Source organism: Diplotaxodon limnothrissa, linkage group LG17 (assembly GCF_057381915.1).
Source record: "Diplotaxodon limnothrissa isolate DT_005_m linkage group LG17, D_limnothrissa_male_GT1.1, whole genome shotgun sequence".
In the NCBI taxonomy this organism is placed as follows: domain Eukaryota; kingdom Metazoa; phylum Chordata; class Actinopteri; order Cichliformes; family Cichlidae; genus Diplotaxodon; species Diplotaxodon limnothrissa.
In genome coordinates, this window is record NC_140612.1 from 13,988,974 (window position 1) to 14,002,965 (window position 13,992).

Sequence of the window (13,992 nt, forward strand, 5' to 3'; positions counted from 1 at the left end):
CGCGCCATCGGCCCCTCTGGCCAACACCAGTAGGCGGTAGGGTAGATCTATCATATGACACTATATTGTCCAATATTATATGGCATTATATTATATTATAATATGTTATATTATATCCCCTTACACATTAGAGCCACAACAGGACCCACTAGAACATGGGAACAAGTAAAAGTGAAATATAAGAATATTCTACAGAATGGTAATATTTATCACTTATATTAATTTTCGTCTCTTGGAAAGAGACCCTGGAATAATCTGTTAGTTTGTTCATAACAGCAACCAAGAAAAGGGCAGAGCAAAAAAAGACAGGTGGAGGTCCTGCACCCCCTCGTCAACAAGTTGGTTAAGTAAATAATACCCTCACGGGAATATCGATATCTCTCAATGAGCACACTGTCGCGCTGAGCTAAAGGATCCTGTCTGTCCCACAATATACGCTGAATTCTGAGGACTCTCCTTATCAATCTTGCACCTTCCGCAATGGGTGGCTCGCGTATACGGACAGGACATGGCTGCGACAGGCTTCCCAAATCCACCTTCGCTTTTATAGCCGTGGTCTCTCATCTTGATTACACGAAGTAATTTACAATTACTACTCTGAAATATGAATTACATCTGTAATAATCACATACATGTAATAGAATGTTAATAGTACATTTCCCTTTTTTAGGAAATGACCTGTATGTATCTGTGTGACATCAATAAAAGGATCAAGTGCTGCATTATCTTTAGTTACATTGATGTTATTTATTTATGGTGAAACAGTGGTGGAATATCGCTGTTGCTTTCGTATACATGAAGCGGACATACCTGCGTGGCCGCGATCTAATCCTGTTTACATAAAGTAAGCCTGCTCCCGAGCAGGTTTACGCTTACGGATCTGTTGCTATGACAGCAAGTCCCAGATGTGCTTCGAAGAACCGAACGATCCAAGATCACGCGAAATCGTCAACATTCAAATCCGGCTAACTTACTTAGCGAGGTACGAAGAACGGGCCCCATGTCTTGTTTAAATGGCCCTGCTGCTATATGACCCTCAACATGCATGTGGCTTTGTTTAGGTACAGTAATACAGTCTTTCTTTGTCATCACTTTGTACTCGTCAACTGTATCTGCACTAACAGCCTGTATAAAAGCTTTCACCTTGTGTCTTTTGAGGCTGTGAAATGCTTTTCTCTGTGCTGTACAGTTTAGCTTGGTCAGTCTTATTCACAATGTATTCAATGATATTGTAACCTATAATAGGGCATCTGAGATGAAAACCTTTCATTACCAACATGGGGATGGTCAATTTCTCAGTTTGTTCAGTTCCGGAAACAAGTTGGAAGGTTGTCTCAACCCACCCAAGATATGGCATGTCGGTCCCATTTCCTGTGGTCGGGGTGAGTTCAGATGTGTCCATAATATCGGCTACATCTCTTAGTTCTGTTTGTGGCAAATAGTCCTTTCTCCATTTCTCATCGATGATCGACACCTGTGAGCCTGAATCCCATAGAGCTTGAAGCCTGTGGCCGTCCAGGAGACACTCAACCAGACATTGCCTGCCCACCAGAGATGTGACTTTGTGAGGGGTGTTTACATGAGCTGGCGGCAGTGGTACCTGAACAGTCTCATTGTCTTTGTTAGTCTTTAAGCCAGTGCATTGTCTCTTATGTTGTCTCCAGTGTTGCTTCTGGCATGCTTTTGAACAATAAAGTGCGTTTTTACATGCTGAACACTGTCTCATGCCTGACTTTTCTTGTTTACAGTTGGAGCAATGTTGGGACTTGTGGATGATGGGCATGGTTAACACTCGTCCCTCGATGGTAACCATTGCTGGTTTAAATGTTTCTCTTTATATGGTCTCATACCTCTGCTTCTACATCCAGCCTGAAAGTGTTCTCTACTCCCATAGAGGTAGCAGTGTGTGCAGCATTCGTTTCTTGTTCTTCTTGTCTTTCCTTTCTGCCTCATTGGCACAAGCCATATTTAACCTCTCTAACAGGAGTTCATCAGGTGTCTTAGAGTCTAACAGGAGTGGCTGCATATCTATCCTGACACTGTCACTCTGGAAGCCCGTGAGTATGGTGTGCAAACACATACGCTGGACTAAAGCTGGGTCGTATTTGAGTCCTGACTCTGACTCTTGGGAAGCAAATAAGACTTTCTGCTTTAGATCTAAAACTCTCATCAGGAAGCTTTGAGCAGTCTCTTTTGGGGTCTGTACTTCAGAGGCAAGTTGTTTATAGAGTTCGGTGGCGTTCTTCTCTTGGAAATGGGAGCGCAGGATGCAGCGTAGAGTCGTAAGGGTGAGTTGAGCTTTTCCCTCCAAATAGCTGCGTAGTTGTAGACCTGGCAAGATAGCTCTGATGACAGCATCTACAATGTCAAGCTCTGAGTAGCCTCTGCTCAGTCCATTTTCGATCTGGTGAGCAAGACTGGAAAATGTCAGTTTATCTTTTTGACCTGGTTCACCAATCTGGCCTGATATTTTGAAATCTTTCTGCCAGTAAGGGCTTGGTCGTTGGGGGGCACTTGACACAGATGAGTTAGGGACAGAGCGATTAGCTTGGGAGTGAGAACTAACCGCTGTGTTAACTGCATTAGCTGTCTCTGTTACCAGTGAGATTTGAAGGAAACGGTTTCCAGGGCCTAATCCGTGGATCGACTTCCTCCGAGGTGTGGACGTCTATCAGCAGAGAATGTACCTTCACCTATCAGCAGAGAATGTCCCTTAGTCTGTAACACAGTCAAATATATTCTCAAGTAATATTCAAGCATGCCATTCAGCGTGTTAGTACGAGCTCGGGAGCAGCTTGGGAGAACAAGAAAACAGAGACTGCTTTAGATTGTCTTCCCAAATTGACTCAACTTTATTCACAAGTACAACAGTTTATATAGAGGGTAAAATTCATGAGACAGCAGATTATCAGTTTAAACCAGTACAGACCAAGATAAGGGAGTGTCTTCCTGCCCTTGGGTGAAGAAGCATCCTTTGTGTAGTTTATCAGTTCAGCTACAATTGTGATTATCTCAGCGACATATTTTCAAGGCACAAAACGAAGAGTTCTTTCATTAGTGAAATCTGAAACAAACCATTTGGCCTTCAACAGGCGTCTAAAAGATTAAGAAACTAATGTAGCTGAGGGAGTGATCTCTGTGGTATTTCAACCTTGTACCAGCCTGTGATTCTCACACATCAATTCTTGGGTCAAAGAGAAAAATAACTAAAACAAAGGGGCCTTATTGAATGACAGAGTTTTCCTGTATAATGTCACTATAAAACAATATCCAGTAAATGCTCCCATGGTACTAAAATACCTAACAAGATTGCAGTGTTTAGTTGCTCTCTGTGCCCTGAATAACCCCTTCCATTTGCATTTGGTTCAGTCTCAACAATTGTCTCTTTCATTACTTCAGCAATCTTATCATTAAGCAACAACAGTTCTGACATTCCATCATCCTCAAGTACTGTTATACCTTCTCTCTCCATGTGTATTTGAATGTGTGTTAGCAGTGACAGTTTTTCTGCTAACATCTATTTTCTCTGCAATGCCAAGGAACTCGCAGATTGACACCAGTTGATCTTTGGATAGAGTGTGCATTTCACGCACAACCTCTTCTTGCAGCTCTTCCACCGAAGACATTGTGGCAGTAGGCAGGAAGAATGTTGTTTTTGCAGCCCCTGATGATCTCTGGCTAGCCTCAGGAAACATGTGCTAAAACACAGCTACCAGTGCGCCTCGATAGCAAACTTTCCTCACTGCAGTCTGCCTGGGTTGTAGGGCTGGGCTATATCATACCGTTCACGGTAATACCGGTGTAATTTTGGGCAACAATAGGAAAATATAATATCGCGATAGAATATGGGTAAAACGCACATGCGCAGTGCCTTTGTTTACATACGCACATGGCGGCGACGGAGAATGAGAAGAGCGAAAGTGGATCGTTAAATGAAACGGATGAACCAGAATTGATTTGTAAAAATGCTGCAACTTCAGTGGTGTGGAACTGGTTTGGCTTTCGTCCGTCAGATACACAACAAAGCACTATTTTTGGTAGCGCATGCTAGCGGGCCGTCGTTATTACCATGTTGTTTGGAAAATACGGCACACTTAAAATCAATCCTTTGATTTTTCTGAAAATCGACAGTGCCCCTTATAATCCCGTGTGCCTTATGTATGAATTCTGGTTGTGTTTACTGACCTCGAAATGATTTTATGTCGTACACGGCGCTCGAAAATCTGTCAAATGTTTTAGTACGACTTTGCTAAGCTACGAAGCCGCACCGCTTGATGGATTGTCGGAGCATTAGGGCTATATTAGGCAGGCGCCTCGTGGAGTGATACGTACTGTGCTTCAACATAATATTACCGTATTGTGTGTGTATAACCTCTTTTTAAGTTTTGTGGATATTATACATGGTTATGCTGAGGATATGTCGGCCAATTTCCACTGGAAATGCCTTTTGGTTAAACTGTCAGCAAGGAATTTGCACTGTTACATTTTTATATAACTTTAATGCACATAAAAAACAGCTGCTTGTTTAAGTGAAAATACATTGATGAGGTTTTTTGCACTAATAAAGTTGTGGAGTTGTAAAATATTTTGTCTAGTGTCAATTATATCGTCAGTTATATCATTATCGCAAATTTTCAAATGTATATCGTGATAAATATTTTTGGTCATATCGCCCTGCTCTACTGGGTTGTATGGGGGGATTTGGCTGGCTTGGACTACGATGTGCAGATGTGGACACCGGACATCTAAGCAGCTATCCCAGCGGTGCCTCCAAATGTTACACCCCTGAAAACAGGGGGGAAAAGAATCACGAGAGTGAATATGACTTGCGTCTCTCATGCAGTCGTTTATTGCAGTGCAAATAAACAGAAACGTTTCACGTTCTGTACTGCTTAATGTCACATGGTGGAAGAAAATCACTAAATAATAAACCAAAATACTAAAGTGCTTACTATATATGCCAGAACAGGTTTCCTGACAAAATGGCTGACAATAGCGGCGTTTTTAGCTCCTGCTGTTATCTTACTGGTCATTACACAGTACCTAACTGGGGCTCAAAACCGCCATGTATATGTGCACAAAACTGTAATATAATGCTTCTAACGCTTACAAAACAATGAAGGATTACCTCTTAAATATCTTAACAGTGTACACATTGGAAATATATCAACTTTTAAACACTTTTACCTGAAAACAGGGGGAAAAGAATCACTATGGACATCAGGATGAAGCATGTTTATTTGTTGGGGTTGTGATGGCACTGGGTCACTGCTATTTAATACTGACAACAGTCTTGCTCAAAGATTCAGTAAGCTAGCACAATCTTCCATATGCAAATATTTTTTCTTCTTTGGTAGTATGGGTTGTTGAATTGTTTTTATTGAATTGTTCTACCCTGCAGGATCTGTACTATCAGTCGTACGCTCAGGTCGGAGTGTTGTTCGCTTCTATCGCCAACTTTAATGATTTCTACATCGAGCTGGATGGAAACAACATGGGAGTTGAGTGTCTGAGGCTGCTCAATGAGATCATCGCTGACTTTGATGAGGTGACTGAAATAGTTTGTTCCATCAGATCATCCATAAATCTGCAGCATTTTATATGTTTTTCGTGTAGTGAATCTTCTGGCCAGCAGTGCAATTTTCAGAGATGATATGGCTATGACCAAGGGAAAATACTGTTTATTTATGGAATATAAAAAGCAATGGTGGCAGCTGGGAAAATAAGGAATTACTTACAGATGATTTTTGGCTAACTTGAATCTATAATCAGCTGCACAAAGCATTCCTTTACTCAAACATGCCAAACAAGTCCATTTTAAATTGTATTCAGATTTGTTTGTCACTTTTAATATACACTCACACTCACCACTTTATTAGGTATACCTGTTTAGCTGCTTGTTAATGACTGATATCTAATCAATAAATCATATGGCAACAACGCAGTGCATTTAGGTGTGTAGAGATTGTCAAGACAACCTGTTGAACTTCTGAGTATCAGAATGGGGAAGAAAGGTCTTTTAAGTCACTTAGAATATGTTGGTGCCAGACCAGTCTAAGTATTTTCAGAAACTGGGGTTTTCCCTCACAACCATCTGTAAGATTCACAGAGAATGGTTTGGAAAAAGAGAGAGTTTCCTTGAGGTTACAAGGCAGTTAGAACTGTCTTGTAGATGTCAGAGGAGAACCAGACTGCTTTGAACAGAAAAGAAGGCAACAATAATTCAAATAACCATTCACTGCAAGTAATACAGAAGAGCATCTCTGAACAGAGATAATGTGAAACCTCGACGCAGAAGACCGCACCAGGTGCCACTCCTGTCAGCTAATGAGAGCAACCTGAGGCTACTTTCACAGGGGCTCACTAAAATTGGACCACAGAAGATATCGTCTTCTCTGATGAATCTCAGTTTCTGCTGTGACGTTCATATGGTAGGGTCAGAAAATAACACTAAATCATGGATCCATCCTGCCTTGTAATGTATCTGGTTGGTTGTGGGGATGTAATGTAATGATGTGGGTGATATATTCCTGACATACTTTGGGCCCCCTTACTACCAACTAAGCATAATTTAAACACCACAGCCTACCTGAGTGGAAGCTCAGGTAGTGTAGCGTAGTGTTCAGATCATCTCAAATGGGTTTCTTGAACTTGAAAATGAGTCACTGCAATCAAATGGCTCTAAGAATGTGCAACCAACAAATCAGCAGAAAATTTGATTTGAATTTTCTTGTTGTGGTAATCTGTTTCTCCTGTTTTTGTCCAATTTTTCCTTCTTTTTCCCCACTTCCAGCTGATGGATAAAGAGTGCTACAGGGACATTGAGAAAATTAAGACCATTGGCAGTACATACATGGCTGCAGTTGGGCTGGTTCCTACAACTGCTTCAAAGGTAGACCTCTACTAATTATATTTATCTCCTGAATAAGGTTTTTGTACTTGTTTGCAGTGTATTTGCACATTTGAAAACTGTTCTGGGTGTCCAGGGTACTGTTGAGAGGCCTAGCCTTTCCAAGTTTGTGTTCTCTGAGTGCTGATCTTTTAAACACTGCCACATTTCACACCACAAAATCCTCTGTGGGGGATTACTGGTATCTGTGGTTTCAGCATATTCTGCTTTCATAAAGTGCATTTAAAGCCACATGTTACCACATCAGGGAAACAGAAATGGAGGGTAATATTGCTTCTTACTTCAGGTTTATTTCTGCATTAATATGTCACATATGTGTCTTCCTCTGATTTTCAGGTGAAAAAGTCCATCACCTCACATTTATGCACCGTGTCAGATTTTGCCATCGAGATGTTTGATGTCCTGGATGCTATCAACTACCAGTCTTACAATGACTTTGTCCTCAGAGTAGGTGAGTGAAGAGATACACATACACACTCTATGGCCTATAAATATGGATGTCAGAACTTCTGGCCTATTGCACTGGACACCGTGAACACTCGGTGCCGCTAAGCTTGGAAATGGAGGAAATGCATCACAGAAAGAACGTTCCCCACAGGAAGCTCGTCACAGCGAGACCTGAAGTTCTGGGTTCCATTGTGTTGGGTATCCTGTGGGGAGCCTGCAGCTAGAGCCCTTGTTTAATCCCAGTGAAACCTGGTGTACACAGTGCCATCCTGTCTGCAGCCTAGGTGGCTCCACATGTAGAAACTGCCTCTGTTTGTGTGCTTGGATGGACTTACTCTGCAGAAATGCAACTTTTGGTAATTTTTGCAATTCTGGATTTCCAAAAAGGAAAGAAACCAAAGTTAGAACTTCAATATGCGCCATGTTTCTGTCTATCACTGAAGTCCTTGGGAAATACTTACATAGATGATGCAATATACTGATGCAAAAAATGTCTTGCAAACATGTATTATCATAGTTTTAAAAATGATATTGATATAAATGATGTCAAATTCTTGCAGTCATTTTTTACTATCATAAGTATACTAAACACTTCATTAAAGTTGCATTTGCATAACATTAATATTATATGGAAATGACAGATAGACCAAGCCCATTGGTCCCTGTTGGATTAAACTATTGCTTTGCGTGTGAGTTTAAACATGTGAAATTACAAGAAGCCATGTCTGATAGATTTGTGCAGTACTTTATGGGGTATAAAATATGATGCTCTTTTAGAACAGTGCTAAAAATGTTTAGTGTATCAGAATGACAGTGTGTCTGTTAATGTGCATGTATGATTGTGTAATTTCCTAACAGCCTTGCACTACATGTTTTCTGTGACACTAAGAGTGTACACAAAGTTTTTCTGAGAACTGTCATCTATACTCAGTACTCTTTAGATGCTAATATTAAGTGCAGTGAGATTTAATTGCATGTATTGTGTTTTAATAATCACACAAATCAGTAAACTACAGTTACAATAAGAGAAGAAGTAGCATAAAAACATCTATCGTTGCTATGGCATTTTTACTATTGCTTACTGTGTGCAATAGAATATTATGGTAACACACCAGAACTGGGAATCAGTGAACCTGTTATCACTCATTCCCATTCTTCATACCCTCCTTTGCAGTGTTACTGGGAAAAGAAACACTGTGTATGCCAAATGCATCCTCTGGAAATGTTATCTTTGGCTTGCAACAATGCTTTTCTTCTTACTGCAGCAGCAGCAGCAGCATGTTATACTGCTGGTAAAATGTTTCTCTTAGCACTAACATAAATAAACAGATCATTTGCCATAGTTTCCTAAAATATTTCCAATTGCTAATAATTAACCTGAAATGCTCTTTCTGAAGAGCACGAGTAAGACACTGATTTTTGTAGGAGTTTGAATATTGTTTTGAAAACTTTAAAGTGATTCAGGACATGAGTACAATCAGAGAAAAACTATTACATGCCACTTTTATTCTGACGTAAAGAAAATGGTCTCTTGGAAATTCAAATCAGTTTTACTTACAGAACACCAAATCGTCGTCATAGTCACATCAAGATGCTTTATGTTATAATGTGAAGATCCTACAATAATACAGAGAAACCCCAACAATCAGATGCTCCCCTACGAACAACCACTTGGCAATAATGGGAAGGAAAGACTGCCTCAATCTTCCTCCCGGGAGCTGGTTCCATAGTAGAGGAGCCTGAGAGCTGAAGGCTCTACCTCCCATGGTACTCCTACCATAAGTATCAGGCCACTGCTTATTTAACATAAGAAGTGGCCATATTATTCAACCCCTTGTATGTAAGAAGACGTTAAGTTTCATTCTGGATTTAACAGGCAGCCAATGAAGAGAAGCCAGTATAGGATATATGCTCTTTCTTTCGCATTTTGGATCAACTGAAGGCTTTTTAGGGAGTTTTTACAACAGCCTAATAATAATGAATTACAATATACTCCAGTTTAAAATTAATGACTGGTCCAGACAGGAATTAAATGAGGAATATGATCAAAACTTTTTCTTCACATCTGCTGTTCATAAAGGAAAAGTTAAAAGATATGCCACCAGCTGCTGAAAAACGCTGGGTAAGTCTAGCTGTTTGGTGTATGTTAGTGGAAAGAGAAATGAATCCTATCACTAACCAACACTCAGCAATTACTTTGTAATTCTCATTTCTTAGTGCTGCACTGCTTAAATTTGTAATTCCAGTAGAAGCTCGACATGTTTGTTATAATTATATGAAAGCACATGAAAACTATATTTGAAAATAAGTAGCACACATATGTAATATGCATGTGTGACCCAGACATTATATGTTTTGTTCATGTTAACACCAGGCATCAATGTGGGCCCAGTGGTGGCAGGAGTGATTGGAGCCCGGAGGCCACAGTATGACATCTGGGGAAACACAGTGAATGTAGCCAGCAGGATGGACAGCACTGGAGTACAAGGAAAGATACAGGTACAGCTCGTCAGTCCACATGTATGTCTTCTCTGTTACCTATCCTTCTTCTTTCTATTCCCAAATGTAACAATGTACAGATCTCACTAAGATTACAAGCTGCTGCTGTGTTATGAAAATACATGCAACGCAGATCAATATTGCAGTCATAGAATAAAAAATAAAAAATAAAAACAGCATAAAGGTGTCCAGCTAAGATATTTAGAGTGCTATTTGAAATAAAAAGTTAGCGGTTTTGGGGTAACTTTTCCCTGAGTTGGGTGGTTTTTGCTGGACATATCTGAATATTAAGGATGTTCCTTGAAAGCACTTGCATAGACTCATAAAATAATCTCTCCCAGTCATCACCTAAGACCCTCCCGAAGTGTGTAGTGGTGTATTTACCTGTGGAGACTGTGGCCCCTGAGGGTTATTTTTATACATTTAAGGCTTTCCTGGGGTGCTTTCTTTGGGCAGTGAGTGTGCTGCCTGTAGCTAATAACAGCAGCTGGTGCCACTTTAAATGCAGTGACCAGTGACCAAGCACTGCTGTCTCTTTTGCGCTCTGTAAGTAAAGCACATGTTTCACTGATGGAGACTCAGTGAAGCACAGTAATACTACACCACACCACACATGTGGAGGTGTGGGCGTGTCTATGCTGTGCCGTAAAACATAACCATCGTGAAGCAATCAGAAAACAACTGTTTAATTCTCTGCTGTGCTCTCACTCACACCGCATAGGTAGATCAGTCATTCTCTGGCTCGCTGCTAGGCCGCTGCTTTCTTTCTCTCTCTCGCTCATTGAGTGGGGATAAATTAAGAAAGAGTAAGTAAGTTTGAATGTTTGCTTTACAAGCAGTTGCTGCATACTATAGCTTTTTATTATTGACATGACTAGTTCTTATTTGACAAAGGTAAACAGATTAGAGGGTGTTATTTGGAAATAATTAGAAAAGTTCAGATAAAGTTCATGTGTTTCATTATTTTCATATATTCAATTCAATTTTCTTTATATAGCATCAAATCACAACATCAGTTGCTACAGCTAAAACCTAACAATCAGAAACTCCCTATGAGCAGCACTTGGTCAAAGTGGGAAGAAAAAACTCCCTTTTAACAGGAAGAAACATCTGCCTAAGGACAATGTACTAAGGACAAAAGTAGTATCTGTTTAGCTTTGAAATCAGGTGTTTTCAGTCACAGCTATATAAAATAAGGCACCTAGCCATGCAGTCTGGCTGTACAAACACTGGTGAAAGAATGGGTCATTCTACACAGAGGAATATAGGCATGGTACTGTAATAAGATGGTACTTTTGCAACAAGTCAGTTTGTGAAATTCCCTCCCTTATAGATATTTCATGGTCAACTGTAAGTGGTATTATTGTAAATAAATGGTAAATGGCCTGTATTTATATAGCGCTTTACTAGTCCCTAAGGACCCCAAAGCGCTTCACATATCCAGTCATCCACCCATTCACACACACATTCACACACTGGTGATGGCAAGCTACATTGTAGCCACAGCCACCCTGACAGAGGTGAGGCTGCCGGACACTGGCGCCACCGGGCCCTCTGACCACCACCAGTAGGCAACGGGTGAAGTGTCTTGCCCAAGGACACAACGACAGAGACTGTCGGAGCCGGGGCTCGAACCGGCAACCTTCCGATTACAAGGCAAACTCCCAACTCTTGAGTCACGAGCACCCCATTATTGTGAAATGGAAGCATTTATGAACCACAACAACCCAGCCATGAAGTGGCAGACCACATAAAGTTACAGAGCAGGGTCACTGAGTGCTGTGGTGCACGGTGCCTAAAAGCCAACACTGTGCTGACTCATTAAACCTCCTCGGGCATTAACATTTGCACAAAATTGGGAGCTTCATGTCATGGGTTTCCGTGATCAAGCAGTTCCTCTAGGTGTAATGTGTAGGTGTCCCAGTACTTGTGTCCATAGAGTGGAGGTTTAAAGCATGACCTCACTTGAAAATTGCAAAACAAATGGAGATGTGGTGATAATATGTTGTGCTCATAGTTCGCTCCCCTAGTATGTGATGATTTGACTGATGCTCTCCTGCGCCGAGAGAAAATGTCTCTCCTGTTTGTCTCCAGCTTTGTATCTGCAATCAAAGATATTGATGATATGCTCAGAGTGAACCTGCTCTGATCTGTGAAAAGCACAGAGTACCAGTGGTGGCAGTTCTGGTAGTCTGTTGCCACTAGGGCTTCAGAGTGTCAGGCAGTGGGCACAGAGCTCACTGGAGGGCATTGGGCCCTTAGGTCACCCTCATGAAGTCTGTTTCTGAGTGTTTGGTCAGAGACATTCACACCAGTGGCCGGCTGGAGGGCATTGTGCAGCTCTAACAGTCCTCGTGCTGTTCTTCCTTGCACAAGGGATGGGTTAAGGACCTTCTGTGTGATTCCTCGCTACCATACAAAATAAATATTTTTATTACATTTTCTAATATTAAAAAAAATATACTAGAATAAGAAGATTACCGATAGTTCCTCCTTCTGTAAGACCCACTTTTATCTTTTCTTTTTGTGTTCAGGTACAGATGTAATTCTTTGCCCACATAAAATTTTTATTTGTCTTTTTTAAAAAGCATATTATTGTTGCTTCATTGTTTGCAAACTCCTTATATATTTACTTGTGCAATCTCTTGTTCATTTTTGTCATGTCGTAGGTGTGTCATGGTAAAATATTTGGTCATAAAGCTCATCAAACGTCTGTGTGCCTCCACCAGGTAACAGAGGACGTCTATCGCCTCATCACCAATTACTACAATTTTGTGTGCCGTGGCCAGGTCAGTGTGAAGGGCAAAGGTCAGATGCTTACATACTTCCTGGAGGGACGCAGACAAGGCAGCAGGCCATCTCAAACCCAGCAACAGCCTGGCAACGGTGAACGCCGTGCCAGTGCATTCGCCCACGGCAGTGTGTGCACCAGGCTTAGCCCCGCCCCAACGGTGACCACCTACGCCGCTATGAGGACCCCAAGCCCAAGTGTGGCTAAACCAACCACATCCACCAGCACCACCAGGTACCTGCCCTCTGTTCCCACTGCAGTGGTGTGAAGGGCACTGTCTCCATCGTGACTACGAAAAAATAAGAATGTAAGAGTGGAGGTGGGTGAGTAACACAGATGGCTGTAGCAGAGAAAGGCTATTTAAAGAGGAAAGGTTGTTCTCCACTCTTCTTCTTCTGTCTGTGGAAGACAGGGAGGCGAGACACTGATCATCCAATGGGAAGCCTGGATTTGGGCCTAAAGCCTGGAACCTGAGGCGTCCTCGATCAGACTGTCCCTCCACATTCAAACCCTGTTTGTTGTTTCACACAGCGGGATGTCATGAACAGGATACAGGATGCCACGTTGCTCTGTCATCAATCAAAGGCCAAGGATGTCTCCAGGATTTCATAACTGCCAAAAAACTGGATCCACCACTACGATAAACTAAATAAGCATAAAAATAAAAACACATCGCAATGCACAATTGAAAGTGTAGCACACAAACCTGTCACAACAACTGTGTCCCGAAATCTAAGAACGTTAGCTGACTCTTTTCTCCCCGTCTAAAACCAAAACAGTGCTGTTGCCTTAGCGACCACTCTTCACAATGAGATTTTTGCCATTTTTTTTGTTGCCTTTTAGATTGATTTATCAGATTAATTCATTTTAGGGGCATCATTGTCCTAGAGACAACAGTGTTTAAAGCGGTTGAAGCCAATTGTGGAATTTTAGATGGCAGTTAATGACATGAACTTGCCAAAATACAACAAGGCGTTGCCTTTGACCATTTGTGGGTGGTTGATGCTGTATGCTTCATTTCTGCCCCTTCGCTGAACCCCTCGTACACGAGGCAAGCTCTTGATTCAGTGAGCCGAGCTGCTCAGCGTCTTTAAGTGCATGATGCCACTGCTGCATTTCAGTCATGTGTGCTGTCTGTTTCCCTGTGATGCTTGACTTCCAGATTCTTCCTTGTCAAAGTGTAGCAATAAAGCAGTTTGTCTCCTATCTCAGCCTATTCACTCCTTGCATGCTGTAGCCAGCTGGATCCTACTTTGACCTGATAGTGTTTGTAGCCAATAGAGTGTGCATAGCTAGCCACACCAGTCTGTATCTGTGGAGTTGAAGCATGAATTAGAAAACCTAT

At 41.5% G+C, this 13,992-nt stretch overlaps 1 protein-coding gene across 2 annotated transcripts in view; it reads left to right on the plus strand.

Moving 5' to 3' along the window:
• adcy1a (adenylate cyclase 1a) overlaps positions 1–12,915 on the plus strand; it is a 59,730-nt gene extending 46,815 nt beyond the window's left edge. For both annotated transcript variants that reach the window (XM_085375810.1, XM_085375811.1), the window contains 5 exons: positions 5,402–5,548; positions 6,794–6,892; positions 7,247–7,361; positions 9,732–9,856; positions 12,586–12,915. In XM_085375810.1, coding sequence (XP_085231936.1) covers positions 5,402–5,548; positions 6,794–6,892; positions 7,247–7,361; positions 9,732–9,856; positions 12,586–12,915 — 816 coding nt within the window. The remainder of the gene's footprint in view (positions 1–5,401; positions 5,549–6,793; positions 6,893–7,246; positions 7,362–9,731; positions 9,857–12,585) is intronic.
• Positions 12,916–13,992: the final 1,077 nt, after the last annotated feature.